The sequence below is a fragment of the Arvicola amphibius genome, chromosome X (assembly GCF_903992535.2).
Source record: "Arvicola amphibius chromosome X, mArvAmp1.2, whole genome shotgun sequence".
Classification (NCBI taxonomy): domain Eukaryota; kingdom Metazoa; phylum Chordata; class Mammalia; order Rodentia; family Cricetidae; genus Arvicola; species Arvicola amphibius.
The window spans coordinates 118262926-118283840 of record NC_052065.1 but is presented as its reverse complement, the minus strand read 5'-3'; the positions used below and the strand labels follow the sequence as shown (position 1 = coordinate 118283840).

At 43.6% G+C, this 20915-nt stretch overlaps 1 protein-coding gene across 1 annotated transcript in view; it reads left to right on the top strand.

Annotated features, from left to right (window-relative positions):
• Gpc3 (glypican 3) overlaps positions 1-20915 on the top strand; it is a 368381-nt gene that overhangs the window by 258438 nt on the left and 89028 nt on the right. The window contains exon 6 of the mRNA XM_038317072.1: positions 17468-17588. Coding sequence (XP_038173000.1) covers positions 17468-17588 — 121 coding nt within the window. The remainder of the gene's footprint in view (positions 1-17467; positions 17589-20915) is intronic.

The window sequence follows — 20915 nt, the reverse complement described above, 5'->3', positions numbered from 1 at the left end:
TATTCTCTCTCCCTCTCTCCCTCCCTCTTTTCCTTTCTCCCTCCCTCCTTCCCTCTCTCTCTCTCTCTCTCTCTCTCTCTCTCTCTCTCTCTCTCTCTCTCTCTCTCTCTCTCACACACACACACACACACACACACACACGTTCATCTCATTCCAGCGGCATGAGAACAGACCAATGGAAGGGAGCAGATACTATACATAGCTCCCACGCTCTTGTTTTAAAATAGACTATTTATTTTTTGATGTTTGGACTTATTTTTAGGTTTATAGTGTGGCTTTTATCCAAAGAACCCGAGGCAGAATGCAAGCTGTTTTAAATATAGGACCGCCGATGAAAGCAGCGGTGTGGGAAGCCTGGGATGTAAATCACTAGAAAAGCGATTGTCAAGCATGTGTGAGAACCTATCTTCTATCCTCTGTACCCACATCAAAAGAACCACAGGGAAGAAAATCTATATGACAGAATACAGCGCCAAGAGGAAGGGAGGACAAGGGGAAAGTAAACGCTGGAAGATGGAAATGGCATTTAGTGGCTTGGCTTGACTTAGGTTTTCAAGCCATTTGGTTCAGAGCTTACTCAGTAAGCAGTAAGCCATCCTAAGACTCACCCAGTAGCCTACTATGATGCTATGAAGCTTAGAGATGCAGGTACACCCTTTAAGTCTCCAGTTCTCTCGTCTCATTGCTACTTCACCCTTTTCTTTCTGTTCTTCAGGATATTCAGGATACTGTGTATGAAAGGCTGGATGGGGGAGAGGAGCAAACACAGTTTTTTTTTTAAATTTGGTTTATTGCTAGCTCTTGCCACAATTCTTAGTCCCCCTCAAAATCCTTGGATTTCATTTTCATGAATTCTCCAGGAAACACAACCAGTATACTCCATTCATCCCAGTTGGATGGACTACTATGTATAGCCCAGAATGAAAGCATTGTTGGATCCAGCTGTTTGCTAGTGTAGCAGTTACATGTTTGACTTCATTCTAGATGGCTAAGTCAACACTGTTTATAAAAAAGTCTTTGAAAGACAGATGCATTACACAGAAAATTACTTAATTCACTATGACATGAAATATTATTGATGGCTTCTAAGGATTTTTTAAAAATCCTGGTAGAGCAAGACAGATATGTTTGGGGTGTACCCATGTTTAATGATCCATCTAAGGGATTAGATTGCTATATTTTTCACCGTAGATTTATCTTAAAAATTGTCCTTAGCGACAGCTATTTATCAGGACCCACTCTAAGATGATATAGTGACATTTATTCCTTAAGATTATGGTGCCACACACAGTAGCTTTACCTTCAAAATTGAATGAGAGAAAAGTGGCTCAGCTTGCTTACTAATGGCTTCATACAATGTACCTCATTTCGAATGGGCTGCATTCGGTCAGCTCTCATGTCTTACATACTGGGAGGAGACACCTTCATGTAGCGGATGGCTCTGCCTGTAGATCGCCTCATCATGCACAATGCAAGCATTATCTAGGCTCTGATCATTTTGTTATACAGCAAGCATTCAAGGGCCTTCTACGTAAGACCCCATCATACATGTGTCTCCCACGAATAAATATCACTTCTTTTTAATCAAGATCAGAAAAGAAGAATTGTCTTCTCACCATCACTAAACCCAGAAAGGTGAAGCAATGGAGCCATGAAGGGGAAGAACTTTTTTAAAAATTATTTTTATGTGCATTAGGGTTTTGCCTACATGTAGGTCTGTGAGGATGCCAAATGCCCTGGAACCAGGGTTATAGACGGTTGTGAGCTGCCGTGTGGAGACTGGGAATTAAACCTGGGCCCTCTGGAAGAGCAGCCAGTGCTCTTAACCTCTGCGCCATCTCTCCGACCCAGGAAACAACTACTTTTAAAGAAATTATTAAAGTAGCATTGCAAGTTTCTATATCTCTCAAGTGTCTTCACCTCCTTCAAAGGACAAAATAGGAACTTTGGAGGTTATAGGCGGACTTCATTCCTGCTCCTCATCCTGCAAATAAGTTTTTTACATTGCCCTTTGAAAGAGGCCGGCAGGGTTTTGAGTGGTCCCTGCATTGTGCAGATTGTTGAGTCTCGGGCAGCTGATTGTCACTGGTACAGGCTGAGGGTTCTAGTCATGAGAACCTGAGAGGTTAGGAAACGTGACCTGAGTAAGGGAAACATTGAGAGGAGCGCCAGCTTTAGAATGATCCAGCTAGAGCTCTCAACGCTCATTCAGACATGAGCTGTATGCTGGGGCAGGGAGACACCAAATTCCTCTAGCTCATTTGGCAGATAGGTGTCGATGCCTACTCTCCAGTCGAAAGGTGTCTTCTGGCACATAGGCACAGCTGTTGGAACCATCCTTGTCATTTATAGCATAGCTGAGAAGACCCGGTATTTCAGACAAGGATGAAGTTGTATGGGCCATCTTCTTCCAAGAAAGGTAAACTAGGTTGTTTTTTGTTCCTTTGTTTGTTTGCTTGTTTTAATGCTTATGGGTTTGGGGGCCCCAAACTGTTGAGTGATGGCTGACAAAGCAGACCTGTACCTTTTGAAGTGCACTAGGGTAAGAGGATGAAATAATAGCGCTGTTTCCTTTGTATGACACTTAAACTAGCTTTCAATGGGCTCTCCAAAGAAGAATTCCTGATATCAGCATCTTTCTTACTGATATTAGCATCATGGATGGACACAGGATATCGGTGGCCGTATACATTCTGGTAACTAATATACAAATTAGAATTTGCCATAATTTAATATTTGCCCCTTATAGAGAGAGAGTCTGTAAATTAGGTGGAGAACTGGGTGCTAGATAAGTCTTCTCACATTTCCTGATACAGCAGCTAGTCTGTTTCCTTTCATTGATATCTTATCGCTTCATCAGAATACATCATGAATAGCAAGGCCTCTGAAATACTTTTCTAATTACTTTGACTCAGCAGGGTTACTTCTGGTAGGCAGGCGCTGAGCATCAAATAAAATGGAGTCTTTGGACTTGGATTGCAAAGGACAGAGAAAGGTATATTAAAGCTGCCTTTTTTCTTAGAAGCCCTAGCAATGGGCCTGCTGTTCAACCCTACCTGACTGTGGTTGTGGTTCTGGGGTTGTGCTGGAAGTGTCTGGCAGGCACCATAGTACTTTCCTATTACTGGCCCCACTTTTTACCCTATGGTACAAGTCTTTGGTGGCTTATTTCAAAAAAAATTTCTCTGATTATTTTATTGATATATATATGTATATGTATGTATATATATATTTATATGTATATATATATATACACTCAAACAGCTGACAATCAACAACAAATCAAAACAAATAAACAAATTGAAAACCCAGAGAAAGATTTTAAAGCTATATGGTATCATGAGGTAAGACTGTGTAGGCATCCAATTTTGGAGTCAGCCTGTCTGGAGGTTGAATTTCTATTGCTCTTTTTCTTTCCCAAGCCCCTAGCTTCCCCATGAGAAAATGGAGTTAATTCTTCACTTAAGAGATTGCTAATAAGCTTTAGCAATGCTGTTAAATGCAAAGCACAATGCCCAGAACACAGTAGGCCCTCAATTGCTGTTAATGCAACTAGTCAAGGCATCTTTTGATCCCAGGGGTATGACTCAGGGACAGAGCAGGCATTTGGGTAGCATGCGGAAGATTCTGGATTCTGTCCTCTGCACAGAAAAGAAAGAAAGAAAGAAAGAAAGAAAGAAAGAAAGAAAGAAAGAAAGAAAGAAAGGAAGGAAGGAAGGAGGAAAGAGGGAAGGAAGGAAAGAAAAGAAAAGAAAAGAAAAGAAAAGAAAAGAAAAGAAAAGGAACACATCCATAACAATAGCTTGTACAGACATTTACTAGGCCTGCATGTAGCATCTCCCCTTGATAACCCATTTCTGAGGAACAGCATGGCCTTCCTCCACTCCTTTTTATCTTATCTCTTCTGCAAAACATGAAAATCCCTGTCCTTGGCCTGGGTGGTAGTCGTCAGTCAGGACAGAAGCCAGAATGAGGCTAGTTGCCAGTTCAATGTAGTTGCTTAACCTTTATGGAAAAGGAAACAGATGATTAAAATCAGTCATGATTTCTCAATTTCTCAAGCCAGTGAATTTTATTCTTTTATATGAGGCTGGCTTCGATCCTTGGGCTTGTCTCCTTTATAGTGCCGTTTCATTTCTCTGTGAAGGGATTTTTTTTCCATTTGTAGCTCAGCTGTCAGGGGAGCTTCCTCCTACTGTTTGCCCTCTAATCTTTAGTAAAGCTTAAAAAAATACCAATGAGCTCTTCTTGTTTAGTCTTAGTTTTGTTTTGAGGCAGGGTCTTGCATAGCTCAGGCTCACCTAAAACTTCCTATGTAGCCCACGATGGCCCTGGAAGTATGATCCTCCTGCCTCTTCCACCAGTGTGCTAGGGTTACAGTGTGTGCGCCACACTTTATGTGGTACCAGGGATTGAACACGGGACTTCCTGCATACTAAGCAAATGCCCTACCATCCACGTTATAACCTCAGCCCACTTCTAGGTTTGAGTAGTTTGTCATGGCTGTCCTTGCTTCTAGGTGCAGTTGGTTCTGGGAGCAGCTTGGACTGGTCTCTGTTCACAGGAGCCAGACAAACGTGTTCCCATTTGAGGAACAGGAGCTTGGGGTTAGAGTAACATATACCAGGTTCTGCTCTGTAAATATACATACTAAGAAGCTAATTTCCAAAACCTATTGTGGAAGACTAAGACAAGGACTGTCTTAGCAGGGTTAGAGTTAGAAAGCTGTTGGGCTAGCCTACCCCTGTTTAGCCTAAACTCAGTGTTACCTCTATGGAGAACTCTGAATCCTCCTGTCCCTTGTGGTATGTCTCAGCATCTAGCACATCCCCAGTTGTCCTGTCCAGAGATCTTTTACATGTCTGTGTCTAATTTCTCACTATCTTCTTAAAGAAACGATCAAATGTTCTTTCATTTGTGTTGATGCTCCATTGTACCCAGTGCAGACTCTCAACGCATGTTTACTGAATTCAAAGGGTGAAGCAACACAGAGCCATGTGAGTAACAGGCTCGAGGGCTGGACATCGTGTCTGTCCCCTCCGGAACACAGTGTACCTTAAGCAAGTCACTTGAACTTTCTGTTTTCGTATTTCTTTCCTCTGAGCGGTGGTAGAAGTAGCCCCTTTTCTGCTGCCTTGAAGGGGTTGTTGTGAGCCCCCAGTAAGGTCATGCACATGAGATAGTTTTGGAAATTGGAAGCACCTTTCATTTACTAGATTTTAATGTGGGAGAGTAGGGCAGTTCCGGGGAAAGTGCTGCCCCAAATAAATGGAGCTGCCCCCTAGATGACGAACACCACATTACCGGATTCTCTGTGCAAGCACGGACATGTTTAGCAGCCTCCAGAGCAGCGTTCTCTCTCTCTCTCTCTCTCTCTCTCTCTCTCTCTCTCTCTCTCTCTCTCTCTCTCTCTCTCTCTCTCTCTCTGTCTCTCTGTCTCTGTCTCTCTGTCTCTGTCTCTCTCTGCCCCCCCCTCTCTCTCTCTGCATGTCTCTAGAAATTCTTTCCTTTAAGCAAATCTACCTGGCCCCACAGAGTCTATTTTAATTCAAGTCTGCCCATGGTGTTGAATAAACCAGTTGGCCCTGAATTAGGAGCTACTTTGAGAGACTGGAGGCATCAGTTTAAATTAACAAAAAGCGAAGTGACAGCCCATTTTGAAGGGAAAACACTTATATTCCTTTCAAACCCATGTAATAATAGTGCTGGGGATTGAACTTGAAGTGTATGAGATAATGGAATAAACAGATGAGACTCATTGATAATGAAGCCGTTGTCGGCGTTCTGCTAAAGACCATCATTCTCAGACTGATTAGCATGCCCCTGGGAAGCCTATTTATTTAGCATATTATTCTTCTTTCCATCATAAATACAAAATTTCCCATTTTAAAAATCCTCATGCATGGATACTGATAGCCCAACTTTCCCCCAATGCCAGTGGATAGCAACTGGCAGCAGTGCTCTGGGCTTTGGTTATCAAAATAGAAAAATAAGAAAATAATTTGGGGGCCGATTTTGATCCTCACCACTGTACAAATTGAGTGTGGTAACACACACCTTCATTTTCAGCACAGGGGTGGGGGGTGTGGTAGAACCAGGAAGGTTAGGCGTCCAGGGTCATCCTTGGCTACATAACAAGTTTGAGGCCACCCTGGGCCGTGTAAGACCCTGTTTCAAGACAAAAAGATATTCACTCTGAACAATGGATGTCTCTGGGCCCAACAATGATACGTTTCCTAGTCTAGCTCACCTGGGACTTTACAGTTTCCCAAGTCCCAGGAATCCCCTCGGTTTTGGGAAAATTCCCAATAGCTGGTCACCTCTGGGCCCTATGTCTCTGGCAAGTATGGAAAGAAAGGTGCCATTCCCATGGGGGTTTTGCCTTGGAATGATGAGGGAGTCAGAGGAATCGGAGCTTCCTCGTTCCCCGTTTAACTCCTGCTGTCTTTGCTCCTCCATCCTATCCAAGTTTGACACTTCACAAAGTAGGACTCACCCAGTAAGCATGGTTCAGGATAATAACTGCTAACTCGGCCAGCGTGCTCACCAGGTCCTGGGCTCGGTGCTTTGTGGTCATTCATTCTCACAACAGCCTTGATGGTGGACCATGTCTTTTACCCCCATTCATCACCTTCCCATCTGTGCTGGTAACACTGCGGACAATGTTAGCAGAGGCTGCCGCACTAAGAAGGCAGATGGAATGCAGAGCCAGCCAGTCCTTGCCTTTCTCCACTATTCATCTCGGGCCCACAGATGCTTGGCTCCTCTTCTTTGGGGTTCAGAATTTGTCTGCCGTCTTCCTATTTCTGATCGAATCTCTAGCCTAGATTTGCTTTTGTTTCTCATCCACCCTCCCTAGAACGAGTGCTCAATGCCAAATCTAGTCCTTTCTTTGCCCCTCACCTCACCCTTAGGTCCAAACAAGGGCACCAGGCCTTTCCAGTCTCTCCAGCTATGTTGTGGGTTTTTTTTTTCCTCCCTGTGAGAGCTCTTTGTCCCAGAGCTACCCCAGTGTCTAGCTAGAGGGCGCTCTTTGCTTGCCTCTGAGGCTAGCCCTCCATTCAATCAAGTAACTTTGTTTTCTTCCTTTATTTCTTTGTTCGTTTGTTTTGTGAGATGGAGCCTAGGCTGGTTTTGAACTCTCTGTAATAGCTTAGGAAGATCTTGAACTCCTGATTCTCCTGCCTCTACCACCCAAGTGCTGGGATTGCAGGTATGTGCCGCCACACACAGCTCACATGGCTCTTCAAAGGAAAACCACTTAATCTCCTGTAGATCTTCGGAGCCTGTGCAGAGACCCTTGACTCTAGGCTAAGAATCAAATTTGCATCCTACCTCTATGGTGAATGTGTATCACCTTCAAAAAGTCATTGCCCTTTTATTTAGAACACGAAGAAATGCTACAAAACCACTTCTAAAACTCTTTCCATTTCTGCCAGGCTGTGACAGTCTAAGATTTGGGAGGAAAGTGGGAATGTCACGCAGCCACCTGGGTGACTTTGAATTTCCACTTCTGTCCTTGATGGCTTCCCAAATAGTCCACAGTGAAAGTGATTCAAATAGAGCCTCGAGGTATAATCATTCTCATTAGGAGAGCCGTGAGCTCTTCATTTCAGTCCTCTGCAGCTGACAGACAGGGGAGCAGGCAGCCTGACTATCTGAAATGTCAGAGTCATTCTCGGGTTCTGATCCTGGAGTGTTCGGGGTGAGAGTCACGTCATTAAATCTTAAAGAAAAACGCCTCCCTCAGAGCCCCACACAGCTCTGGCAGGGCTTCTGAGCAAAAGAAATGGAATTCAGTGACTGTTGCTTCGAATAATACTTGCTACAACTGCCCAGAATGGAAATTAGATGCCCTCTAGCCACAGAGCTAGATCCGGGATGGGAGAGATACATCTAGAAAGGTGCCAGGGCCTGAAGGGCAGGTAAGAGCTGAAGAATACAAAGTGGCCTAGCTGCCAGAGGGAGAAAGACAACTTTCACTCTTTCCAGAAACCTCTGGGCTACGGAGCTTGTGTGGTTTTGGACCCAGTTGTCCTTGTGTGAATTGCTGTGAGCTTTTTATTAAGTATTTATGTGGCGGTTTGTATTTTACCAAGTGCTTTACAGTCACTTTTATTTGGCTGCGTAAAGTTGTCCTGGCCTCCCATCTGTTTTATGCTCTGGAGAGTCATCTTGCCACTGTTGGCTTAGCGCCTCCATGCACCCAGCCTCACACAATGGGTGGCTTGTTCTAGTGGTGCAACAGGTGCAAACTGCCCAGGACACCTGAGCAACTCAGGTATGGTTCCCACTGGTGTTTCAGTCCTCTTCCCTCTGTTATTCTTTACTTTGTCATCGATGGCTGGTGACTGGGAAGTGCCAGCACCAGGCCCAGGCCTGTGAAGGGTGGCACTAGCCTGATCTGGAGCCACTGCAGGTGACAAGGCCTTTGTCTGGACTAGTCGGCACCGCGATGCTCACCCTTCCACCAGATGAAGACTCCCTGAGTGCTCCTTTTTCCTTCCTGCTGTGCGCCCCAGATGGTAGTCTTGGTTCAAGGACTGATTTTAAGAGATGAGGATGGGAATAGCAGTTCCACTGCGTATCGTACCCTTCGGTGTTCCAGACCCAGGTTTACACTGCCTTACCTTGTTCTTGCTATGCCCCTTCCCCACCTCTTGAGGCACGCTGTCTTAGTTAGGGTCTCTTCTGTCTCTGTGAAGAGGCACCATGATCACAGCAACACTCAGAAAGAAAACATTTCATTGTGGTGGCTGGCTTACAGTTTCAGAGGTTCAGTCCATTGTCATCATGGAAGGGAGCATGGCTGCATGCAGACAAATGTGGTGCTGGAGCTGAGGGTGCTACATCTTACAGGCCACAGGAAGTTGACTGACAGTCACACTGAGGGAAGCTTGAGCAAAAGAGACCTCAAAGCTCCCCAATCCCCCCGAGACATACTTCCTCCAACAAGGCCATACCTCCTAGTAGTTAGTGCCTCTCCCTATGAGACTGTGGGGGCCAATTACATTCAAACTACCACACACACTATTCCAGTCCACTAGGTTTGTCTTCCGGTAGTTCACAATGTAAACACTGAAATTCCCACAGTCCCAAATGCTTTAGGATCAAGAACTTCCTGGTGGGTTGATATGATGTCACAGTTGAGAAAATTCCATGGCTCACCTCATGTGACGGGTCACAGTCAAAATGCACGTACATTACATGTATTTCATATCTCTGGGTAGCTTTCATTATATGGATGAGGAATATAGGAAACAGGAAGGAATTTCATGTTTACAGGTGAGTCTCATCTACAGCATATCTTATGACACACAAGTCAGTAGCCCCAAATCAGGGAGAAAATCCAAACCCTTCCAGGCTTGAGCATTTTGGAGAAGAGCTCCTCCACGTGTAATAAGTAGCAGTGTGCTCGCCTTCACATGCTGACAATGGAAGGCCCAGGGCAGGCGTCAGATTTGGGTCACAACCAGAAAACATCCTGCGGTTCAGCCAGCGACACGAAGTTTGTGCCGTTTTAAAAGAGGCTGTGATCCAGCTGAATGCTACTAGCAGCTTCATCTCTTAAGTGCTCTCTGGAAGCTCAGTGACTATTCCCAAGACATGGCCCTGAGGCTAGAAGGAGTAGGCCGTGGGCTGTGAGGACCCATCTCTCTGGCTAGCTGGACCAAGTGCTTTGTGTCCCACCACTTGAATGGCAACATGCATTGGGGCATAGAGAAGTAACTCTGCCATCTAGACGGCAACTGATGTCTACAGTAAGGTGACTTGGTGAGTGGAAGCCCAGAGTAAAGCAGGTCCTCAGGCAGGGGTCACAGATCCAGCAAGGCTCAGTCAGCAGAAGAAGGTTAGAGTTCCTACCTTATACACTGAGCTTTGTGGGGGAGGCCCTCCACCTCACAGCAGCCCCATAAACATCTAGTGAGGCCCTAGTGTGTGCCGGAAACCAAATGAGGTGGTAGATCCAGAAGAAATGAGACAGAGGTCGGGTGATACAGCCAGGGAACTAGGCAAGAGGAAGTCGGGCCTGGACACCTGGGGCTGCCTCGCTCTTGGAACGAATGGCTTTGAAGAGCAAGGCTCTTTCCAGAGCCTGGGGCTTGCCAGGTGAGTCAGCTCAGCAAACTTCAGTATCTCTGTTTCCTCTGGCCTAGGGGATGTCTAACACTTCAGGTGAAAGGCTTTGAGGCCTGCTAGTGATTACAGCTAAGGGAAAGGAATCTTCCAACAAAAAAAAAAAAAACAAAAAAAAAAAAAACAAAAAAACAAAAAAAAAAAAAACGATAGCAAGAGTGATTATCTTGTCAAGAATTTCCGCAGCGCGCATTGCTATGGAGTCAGTCTGCCCTTTGCTCCAGACCTCTGGCAGTTCATGGTGACATTCAAACCAACACAATGAACTTTGAACCGCTTGCGAACTGGTTCTGTCCCTTGGAAGCTCTGGGAAGGTCTTTCTGGTGGAGAGTCTTCCTCAAGTAGGCATGAGTGTTCAGTGCCTGCCACTTACACCTCAGACTTCAAGTACAAAGACAAACAAAGAAAACTTAGGCCTTGTTTTACCTTGCTAATATGTCCTGGTCCTGTACTCTACCCAATCCAGCCTTAACTTACACTTTACCTAGAACCAATGTGGGTGGGAGGGCCTTGAAGCTTCTCCTAAATATTGTTCTCAAGGTTCATTTGGGCTCTCTCAGGAAGCTCTTTGCAAAGAACATTTGTTGAAGGCCTACTATGTGTTGGGCACTATGTTTAGTACTTTTACATAACGAGCTCTCATGCAGAATGTTCTGTGTTCTTGGCACTGTTGTAAGCAAGTAGTTTATGTCACCTTAACTTATTAGCATCCATTGCATGAACTAATTCCCCAAAACATGCTAATGGCATTATTTCTTACCTGTTTGAGGGGAGCCCATTTTATTTTTTTATTTGCCAACTGAACCAGGTGTGCTAGGCACACGCCCAGGCTGATCTTTAATTCCCTCTGAATTTCAGGCAGGCTTTGAGCCTACAATCTCCCTGCCTCAGCCTTCAGAGGATCCAGGAGTTCAGACCTACAGCACCGAGTCCAGCTCAAAGCAATTTGCATCTTTGACTATAAGCCCAGTTCTCACATGAGTCGGCCCTCTTGTAAATGTGTCATATAGGATGGGGGACGTAGCTCAACTGGTATAGTCCTTGCTTAGTGTGCACAAAGTCTTTGGTTCAATTCCCAGCACTGGGGAGGTAGATTTCCTTTTTCCTCTCCTCCCCTCCTGGATGCCACGCACACTTGGCATTATAACTGACATGCAGGTGTAGCTGTCCCAGGCCATTTCTATCTTCCCCGCTCTCCTGGGCAGCCCCGCATTCTGCTGGATGATGTTGGCTTCTCGCATTTTCTGCACCAGCTGGAGAATAGTCACCGCTTTGCTGGACTGAAGTGATTTATATGCCAAGACTAATCTTTTAGTCCTTTCTCAAGTGGGGTTTGATACAGGACAGAAATAGATTGAGACTCAACTTATTCTCTTACCATGTTAATGTCTACTAAAACGAGACGAAAATTGCTTTGCACCCTTCTGGTTCTTTCCCTAGCATATATTTCTTGCTACTAAAATCTTTTTGTAATTTCTGAAAGACAGCACAATTGTGCAAAAACACAGGTATCTCTTGCATGGATAATTCTGGTTTTTGTTGCTGTTGTTTTGTTGGTTTTTTTTTTTTTTTGTACTGTAATTTTCCCTGGAGTTATAACTGTTGTGCTAAAGTTATAAAAAATTAAACAAATGAAACATTTTTTCTTAAAATATAGCTACAAAAATCTTGGTTTAATGATCCACACTTGCAACCCCTAGTGTCAGAAGGCAGGAGGTTTTAACACCATAAATTTGGAGCCAGCCTGATGTACATATAGTAAGTTCCAGGCTAGACAGGGGTAAATACTGTGACTCAAAGTAAACGAACAATGAAATGAACACAAATAAGTAAGAAAATTCTCTCTTAAACACATTTAAAAATCAGTGAGTTTCATCTTTACTTGTATTTTTCTGTGTATTCATGCAGATTAAGATGGCATCTCTGACATAAAACAGTTGTACCTGACAGTCTCTTAATAAGATGTTTTTTCTAGTCTGTGTTCTATTTTGTTTTCGAAGTTATTTATTCTCTTCAAATTATCCTATTTTCCCACAGTGCCTGTTGTGGCCCGAGTATTTCCAAGGAAGGAATGGCAAACCATTGATTGTCATGCCACAATCTGTCCATAAGATGTCGCTCTGAGCACGTACGATCTAGAGCTTGCTTTTGCTCCGCAATAGCCAGCAATTGCATGTAAACATTTGTGAAATCAAATCCTTTTAGCTGGGAGTTAGTCCTGTGACTTGCTTGCAAACCCTTACCACCATTTCAATGCCTAGGGCAAGAGAGAAAGTGAAATCTCTAGCCACTCCCCTGCCCTAAATCAGAACCAGTGGTGTTAGGAAAGCACAGGGCACGTTTGAGGAACCTTTAAAGAAAAAGAGGTTTCTTCTGAGTATGAAACTTGTCGTGTGGGCTGTTAGAAAAGTCCCTTGCTGAGTCTGTTTCTTCGTGTCCTAGGCGAGGGGGCTGGACCCGCTGATCTGTGAAGGCGCTGCCATCTCCAGCTTTCTCCATTTGCATCTCCTGATTGCTTTCCACTCCTCGGTAGCTGCCTCAGCCAGTGCAGATTTAGGAAGAAAAGCTCGCCCATTTTACGCTTGTTTGACTCTATTCCTCTTTTACAAGTGCTCTCTTTGCTTCAACTGTCCCAGGACAAGCATGCCCAGATGGCCTGTTTTAATTAGGTTCCTTTTCTCTGTAAGGCTTTTACACAGGTTTCCTCCTCCCTCCCCGCTCCAGGCCTTAACCAATCTGCCTGAAAGAGAGAAACATGTTCTTCTTTTCACTGCACAAATAGGGTTTTCTTAGTATCCACGGCAGTCATTTTTGTGCTGAATAGATTTAAACAGGATGGGGGAAGAAGATACTCCACGCAGTGCTTAAAGGAACGCCTCTAACAGCACGCTAAATATATTTAGTCCAAAAGGTCGGGGGGGAAAGCATTCAATTTTGGAGGTGGGCAATTTCTGTTCCTTTATTGCCGGAGGCATGTTAAAACTTTGGCAAGAGGCATTTGTGCAAAGAGGAGGACCGTTAATCAAGTCACAGTTGAGTATCACCACCCAGATAACCCACCGTTAAAATCTCCCGAGGCTAATGAGCGCTCCTCTCCCTGCCGTCCCTGGGCAGTGAATTGGAGCTATGATGGCTCAGCCTCATTCAAAGACTGTCATGAACTGCATGCATCAGCGGCACCAAGGGAACCCGTGCAAGTGAAATGCTGAATGAATGCATTAACTGGAAACTCCCGAGACACCCCGAACTGATTCCCTTCGGGCTTGACACTCAGAGCACACATGTCACGTGAAATACCTTGAGAACACATCATCTGTGTCCGTTTGTAGCAAAGGGGACAGAGGCGGGAAGGCACATGCACTTAAGTAAACATAGTAAATCTGCTCTTTTAAGTTATCACTATAAAAGAGACAATGATGTGAAATCAAGCCTAGATTAAGCAGCTGGCTTGTGGCGGTCATTTCACAATGTATACATGGATCCCAAACATCACAATGTACATGGTGAATATATTATAAGTTTTTCAGTTCTGCCTTTTAAATGCTGAACAATTTGAAATTAACTATAATTTACAACTTCATTTTAAAAAAATTCAAATAGTTACAAAGGTTCAGAAAGCTCCCAGTAGGGGACTGAGGAAATACCACATGAGCAAGTTTTGCCCAGCATCTCCTTGTTCTCACCATTTTCTCATTTTCCGTACATATTTGAAGGTATTATAGAATGTGCAGAGTACAAGAGTGTTCTCCTTTGGGGGAGCTGTATTCCAAGACCCCAAGTTGCTACCTAAAACAAATGATAGTACTGAACCCTACATACGTAGTCACCCCTCTATGCCCAAGGAGTCAACCCAACACAATTCGGAAACACAAGTAGGAAAAGGCTGGGGATGTAGGTCTGTGGCAGAACACATGCATCCTGAATTTGGCCTTGGATGGGACAAGGGAAATAAAGGAAGTGCTGGTCAATGGTGGAATACTTGCCTAGTATGTGTGAGGCCCAGCACTGAAAAGAAAAAAAGCAGTGGGGGAGCCGGCCATGGTGGCATACACCTTAATCCCAGCATTCTGGAGGCAAAGGCGGGTGGATCTCTGTGAGTTCAAGGCCAGCTTGGTCTACATAGTGTGTTCCAGGCCAACCAAGACTCTACAGTGAGACCCTAGGGAGGAGAAATAAATATGGGGGGGGGCTACACCGTGCTGAATATATACAGATATTTTTCTTGTAATGATATCCAAAATAACACAAGAGTTGCTTGCATTGCAATAAGTATTATAAATAATGTTGAGATGATTTAAACTACATGAGAGGATTGTATAGGTCATATACATATGCTGTGTGAAATTTTAAAAAGGTGGATTCTAGAACTAATCACTTTTTCATACCAAAGGATGCCTGTTCTGTTGTTTCCCGAACATAGACAACTATTATAAAGTTTAATTTAGAAATTAGACATGGTAAGACATTAATGATAGCATAATAAAACAATTATAGCTGTATACTATAATAAAAGTTATTTGAACTCTTCCCTCACTCATAAGTAATCTGATAGTTTAGGCAACTTAGAAGTCACTAGCATGCAGATAGCATATACAATGTAGACATTCTGAGCAAAGATAATTTACATCCTAGACGTGGTGGAGTGGGATGGCACAGATTTTATCACACTATTTAGAACAACAGACAATTCAAACTCATGAATTGTTTCTGTAGTTTTTCGCTTCGTGTTTGCAGGCTGTAGCTGCTTCCCAGCCACTGATTCTATAGAAGGTAGCGCGGGAGACAAGTGGGCAAAGGACTATGATAATGTCTATACAAACCCATTTTTATCACAAGTAGAGCCACACTGGACATTCTTAACTTGTGGGGTTTGTATCTGTCTTAATGTATCTTGGCTTTGGTTCTCTCTCAGCGCTTACAGAGCTACTAGGGTCTTTCGGTGCCTGCATCATATTCCATTACAACAATCGTTGCTTTTAAAATCCGGTTCAGTGCTCTGTGTGGCTAAGGAAAAAGAAAAGGATAGAGAGATAAGAAGCAGGAAAAGGTGGGAGTCAGAGGAACATACCTAAGAGATAATATAAGAACATAGTATTTTGCAACAGTCAGCGTTAATTGGGTGAGTACTTTTAGCTGGTGCTTTGTGACATAAATGAGACACATTTGATGTCTAAGCCACTAGCCAGCCCTTCTCTACACCTCTGAGACCAGAAACCATGCTTAATCTACTAGAGCCCAGGCTGGAGAGATGGCTCAGTGGTTAAGAGCACTGGCTGCTCTTTCAAAGGTCCTGAGTTCAATTCCAGCAACCACATGGTGGCTCACAACCATCCGTAAGGAAATCTGGTGCCTTCTTCTGGCCTGCAGGGATACATGCAGACAGAACATGGTATACATAAGAAATAAATAAATCTTAAAAATAAAAATAATGCATGCCCGAAGTCCATGTTTTAATTAGTCCCACATCTTCATCTGTGTGTAAGCAGTTAGAATTGGTATCAGGGAGTGACTCCATTTTCACAGCACCCGTGAACATAAGGTGGCTAGTACTGGTACTGAGCTTATTCCTGTTTGATAAAGAGTCCACAAAGGCAGTTGGCATGTGATAGCTTGGTGATCTGGCCAGTCAGTGGTTGCCTTTTTCTTTCAGCTGCAAAGCTTCTAGGAGCAGAGTATATGTTTACGATACACATGAACATATGCACATGCATACACATGCGCACACATGCATGCACACACTCACGCACACATGTGCACCCACGCACACGTTCTCTACTGGGCAAGAATAAACTCAGTACTGTCAAGTGCTCCACAGAAGTATAATAACACTAAATCAGCACACAGGACTGTTCCTTGAAGCATTATTTATGTAACCAAAGCTTTTACAAGCATTTCAGTTGTTTATAAGTAACGGATTGGACAAATAAATTATGACGCATACAGTCATACTGAGCAAGAATAACAAAGCAGTTTAGTATGTTCTGAAATGGAATATGTTCAAGATATAGATATTAGGACAAAAATGATGCAAATCGGGATGAATAACAGGAGGATTCTAATTTGGGTTAAAATTATGTCTTAATGGATGCATTTGAAATGTCTCCATGTATGTTTATCATGATTCTCTTTAGAAAGACAAGTTATGGGGAATCTTTATTTTTTTTGTCTGTACTGTTTGAATTGTTACAATAACTGTGATTATTTTGTAATTAAAAATGTCATTTCAAAATATAAATTTAGGGACTGGAGAGATGGCTCAGCAGTTAAGAGCATGTGCTGTTCTTGTAGAGGACCAGAATTCAGTTCCCAGGAACTACAGGCTATGTCTCACAACCACCTGTAACTGCAGTTCTTGGGAATCTAGTGCCCTCTGTTGGCACTGGAGCTGGCTAACCTGCAAGCACACACACACATACCTACACACGGGCATACAGAGAATTCAAAAGAAATCTTCTGTAAGTATGGCTTTACCCTTAACCGCCTTACTCAATTGCGTTTGGGAGAAAGTTGCTTACGAGTGGCCAAAAGGCCTACAAGTCTCCAGGAGAAAGTGGAAAGGGCTTGACCTTTTTTTTCTTCCTTTGTAGCAGTGTTCTGGTTTTTGCAGATGAAGGAAAACAATTGCAGTGGACTCTGTTTCTTAGCTTTGACTTCCGATTCTTTTTATTCTAATGCAAAAATAAATAACGACAATGTGTAGAGATCTGGAACCATTGGGCACAGCAAAATGTCTGTCTCCGGTGGGACTCGCTGTCCTGGTTGAAGTTGGAAGCACCTGGCATTGGGGATGAGCGGCCGAATGAGTGGTCTTGGATTACCAATCTTTGCTTGCTCTGCTGACGATTTCCATAGAGACCTTAATACTCTAGCGCAAAATTGAAGCCTGTGACTTCCCACGCTGGAGCATGTCAACAGGCTTTTCCCCTGACCTATTGCCTTCTCTTCTGGGGGAGAACTTGGAGGCAAGCTGCCAGGCATAATGTATGCTGCATCTGGTTGAGAAAGCTCCCTGAACAGAAACCCAGCTCCTCTGAGGCCCACAGGAAATTGTGAGAGGAGGGGTCTGAGGTGAAGGCAGAGGTAGAGAACATGGGAGGGTCTTTCTCCTTCAAGTGAGTGGGAAGCACATTCAGAATTAGGCCTTTATGGTGTTTTTCACTGACCATGACCCTGAGCCTCCCCTAGCACAGTTCCTCCTATTCTGTCAACTCATGTTCTAAAAGGCTAGAGAGAATTTGTGTCAGCTATACTGTTGGTACCCAGTGAAGTCAGTGCTCTCTTTGAGTGGGATTTTCTTTGACGAGCGTTCTCTTTCCCTTCCCCTCTGCAGATACAGCCAGAAGGCGGCAAGGAATGGGATGAAGAATCAGTTTAACCTCCATGAGCTGAAACTGAAGGGGCCTGAGCCGGTGGTTAGCCAGATCATTGACAAACTGAAGCACATTAACCAGGTATGTGGTATGTCCAACAGAAGTGGAAACGCAGCAGAAATCAACAGGAGGGAGATGCTTTGCCCTGCTGAAACAAAGGCCAGGCTGTTTGGATAAGCAGTGATTATTCGTTTTCTTCAATGATTTTCCTCTGGTCCTCATCTTTCATTCCATTTTTAAATTATTATGACATGGCAGTATGAGAGAAATCGTAGTGCTATGGCCTCTAGGCCTGGATTTGTAAAATAATTCCTTAAATGATTACTGACAGCAGATTCTCCTGGTCCTATTCGTCGTTGGCTGTGGCTCTGTAGGAGTCTGTTGTCCAGTCGTCATGACTGATAGACATGCTCCTTGATTACACTTTCATTCCATCATCGGGCCGTCTCTTTATCCATTGAGCTATCTCTTGGTCACAGATTCCTTTCGAAAAGACTGTGCTGTTGGGTTAAGAGATGAGGGTACTTCAATGGCTAGCTCCAAATCGCTCCCCAGCGAGAGTGCGTGTCAGTGTGCACTGCCACCAGCAAGATCTGAGAGGCCCTGTGTCTCGGCTCCTTTGCCAAATTCTGACTCGCTCCTCTCATTTTCTTGACCTGTACACATAGTTTTTTTTTCTCCTCTTGTGAGGAGTTTAGCAACAAGACACACATAGAAGTTAGTTATACCATCTGCTTGTGATTGCTTTGTGGCCGCATTTTTTTTTTCCAAAAAGCCACCAGAAAGGCCACCATATGCCACAGTGACAGTGTTCCTATGCCATGCCATGCTTCATGAATGGGAGGGCCCAGGCACTTGGCTACAATTTGTTGCTTGGGAAAAATTTAATCTAACTGAAATGTTTAGGCAAGGACAGACGTTTCTGCGTGAAGACACTGGCCCGATTGTATTTTTGGTGTTAAAGTTAGTGAAGTTTTAACATTCTGGAAAATAAAAACTGTTTGCAAGGGCTTTCTAACGGTAGCGCATGTCCCTTGGATTGCATCGTGAAAGTCCTGACAGCACACTCGGGTGGAACTCCTCTAGAGCCTCCTAAAGTGTTTGAGCTCAGTGAGCACTTAATAAATGCTTGTTACTGCTGCCGAGCACATGGCCAGAGCAGTGTGATTGCTTATAAATGTGTCTCAGAGGGCACCGTGGCAAAGACAGTGCAGGCTACTTCACCTAGGAGCAGGGGTGCTATTGATTTTCGGACTATTTATACTGATCCCAACTCACAGTGTCTGGGTGAGAATACTCAATCATTAGATTCCTGCATTAAAAGAGCAGAATTTTAGGGCCCATCACTGTGCCTCTACTCAGTGGACTTTAAAGAATACCTCATGTGTTATCCCGGGACCTAGAGACTTCTGAGATGGAAAGAAAGGTTACTACTCTGGTTTTTTACAGCCTTCCTGGGGAGGGAGCCCAAGTAGAAATATCTCCAGAAAGATAAAGTGTGCTGAAGAGCCCAGAGAGATGCTGCTCATTAGTTTGGGGTGACATGGTAGAGACATGGGGTGAGCTAGGCTAGGGAGAGGAGTCCTGGGAGGAACTAATGTTAAGATCTGCTTCCATAGACCCTGAGTAAGGTTGGAATAAATAAAGAGAAGTAGACCAAAGACCTGTGGACAGAATCTGCCTGCAAAGGGAAAAAGTTGAAGAGATACAGGCTTCAAGGAGATGTAGCAGTCACCAGCGGTATTTACAGGACAGTTAAAGAATATGGACTTACATGCACATGGGTCTAAAGTTAGTTGTGGATCTTACCCTATATGTAGAGCAATGTAATACATATACATATACATATATATATATATATATATAAAATAACACACTCATGCAAAATTATACACAACTATATATAATGCATTGTTTTATATATAATATATTATACAGTTATATGTGCATATATAATTTTGTAATGCATAGCCTTAGGCAAATCAGTGCTTTCATTCTCCCATCAGTAGTACTCCATAGCTATCTAAAGTGGATGTGTGTACATACTATAACACACATAAATACACATGCACATATGCACATATATAATTGTATGTGTATGCCAGGCCCTTATTAAATGGTAATTATGGAGATGCTGCTCAGGCTTTTCCCCACAGGCGGGACTTAACTTTGAAAGGGAGCTTCAGCACTCTGGCCACGGAGTTTTATGGGAGGGCAGATTCCTTTGTTCCTTCTCTTGTTGTCTCTCTTCTATTTTTTTTTCCTTTCGTTTAACTTTCGGTCAGAAAAGCACAGACTAATCCGGAGGGAGGTAGAGGTGAGCAGAAAGAGCAAATTCACCATCAGCATTCCTTTCTTCCCCCTCTACTCATAAATTAGTGTGTGAACATCTTCAGCTTCAATACTAATGCATTGAGCAATCGATTGTCATTGGCAGACCAGTTTTACCTGTTAGCGTGGTCTGGTAATTGATTGTCATTGGCAGACCAGTTTAACCTGTTAGCGTTGGTCCGGCTCCAGACACCCACAGTGACTTTCTCTCATTCCCACCTGCGTTGCTTTACATGCACAAAACACATCTTTTCAAACAGATAAAACTCACCTTTTAGCCATTGTTTGATGTGTAAGTGAGAGTCTTTGGGTAAATGACAAAGGACAAAGTTTTGATTATGATGCTAATCCTAATAGTGTGTTTGATTTCTGCAGCACAGAACCTTATTTCAGTCAAAGCACATTCTCCAGACTAGTTGTTTAGGGGAGACTCCAACCTGGAACCACGTAAGATACACTCTCAGAGAACCATTCTTTTCAAGAATTTACTGTCCTTAAACATTTCATCATCCTCACCAAGTAATAAATGTTTATCCCTTTTTATTGCTAGAGAAATTGAGGCAGGGAGCCATTAGAGGCTATGCAGGCCTGCTGCCAAAACATCTAGTGAGTATAGTTGAAAATTCAATCAATTATCCAGATGTTGTTTCTTATATACTGCCAAACATCTGGATTCACTGAATGCCTGACTAAATTGGCCTAAACTTTTGGCAGTGCGGAGGTAGACTCAAGTTAACTTGCCTAGGTTCACATGTGAGTGGCGAATCCAGGTAATGTTATTTTCTATAATACGTGTCTATAAATACAGACATATCTTCCTATCTGTGCTTGTGTGTCTGCCCTGTGGAACTAGACCGTTTATGAGCATATCCCCCAAATAACTCAACTTTCTCCCGCAGAAATTCTCAGCTGCCTTCTTTTAGGTTTCTGTTGATAGCACTGAAATACTATACTCACTAGGGGAATAAAATAACATTATTTCTACATTGACAGTCCCACAGTGTAACCTTGAGGGGATGGGTCCAGGGTCAGTCCCAGGCCCATTTCCTGGGAAGCCATGCAGGTGTGTAATATATT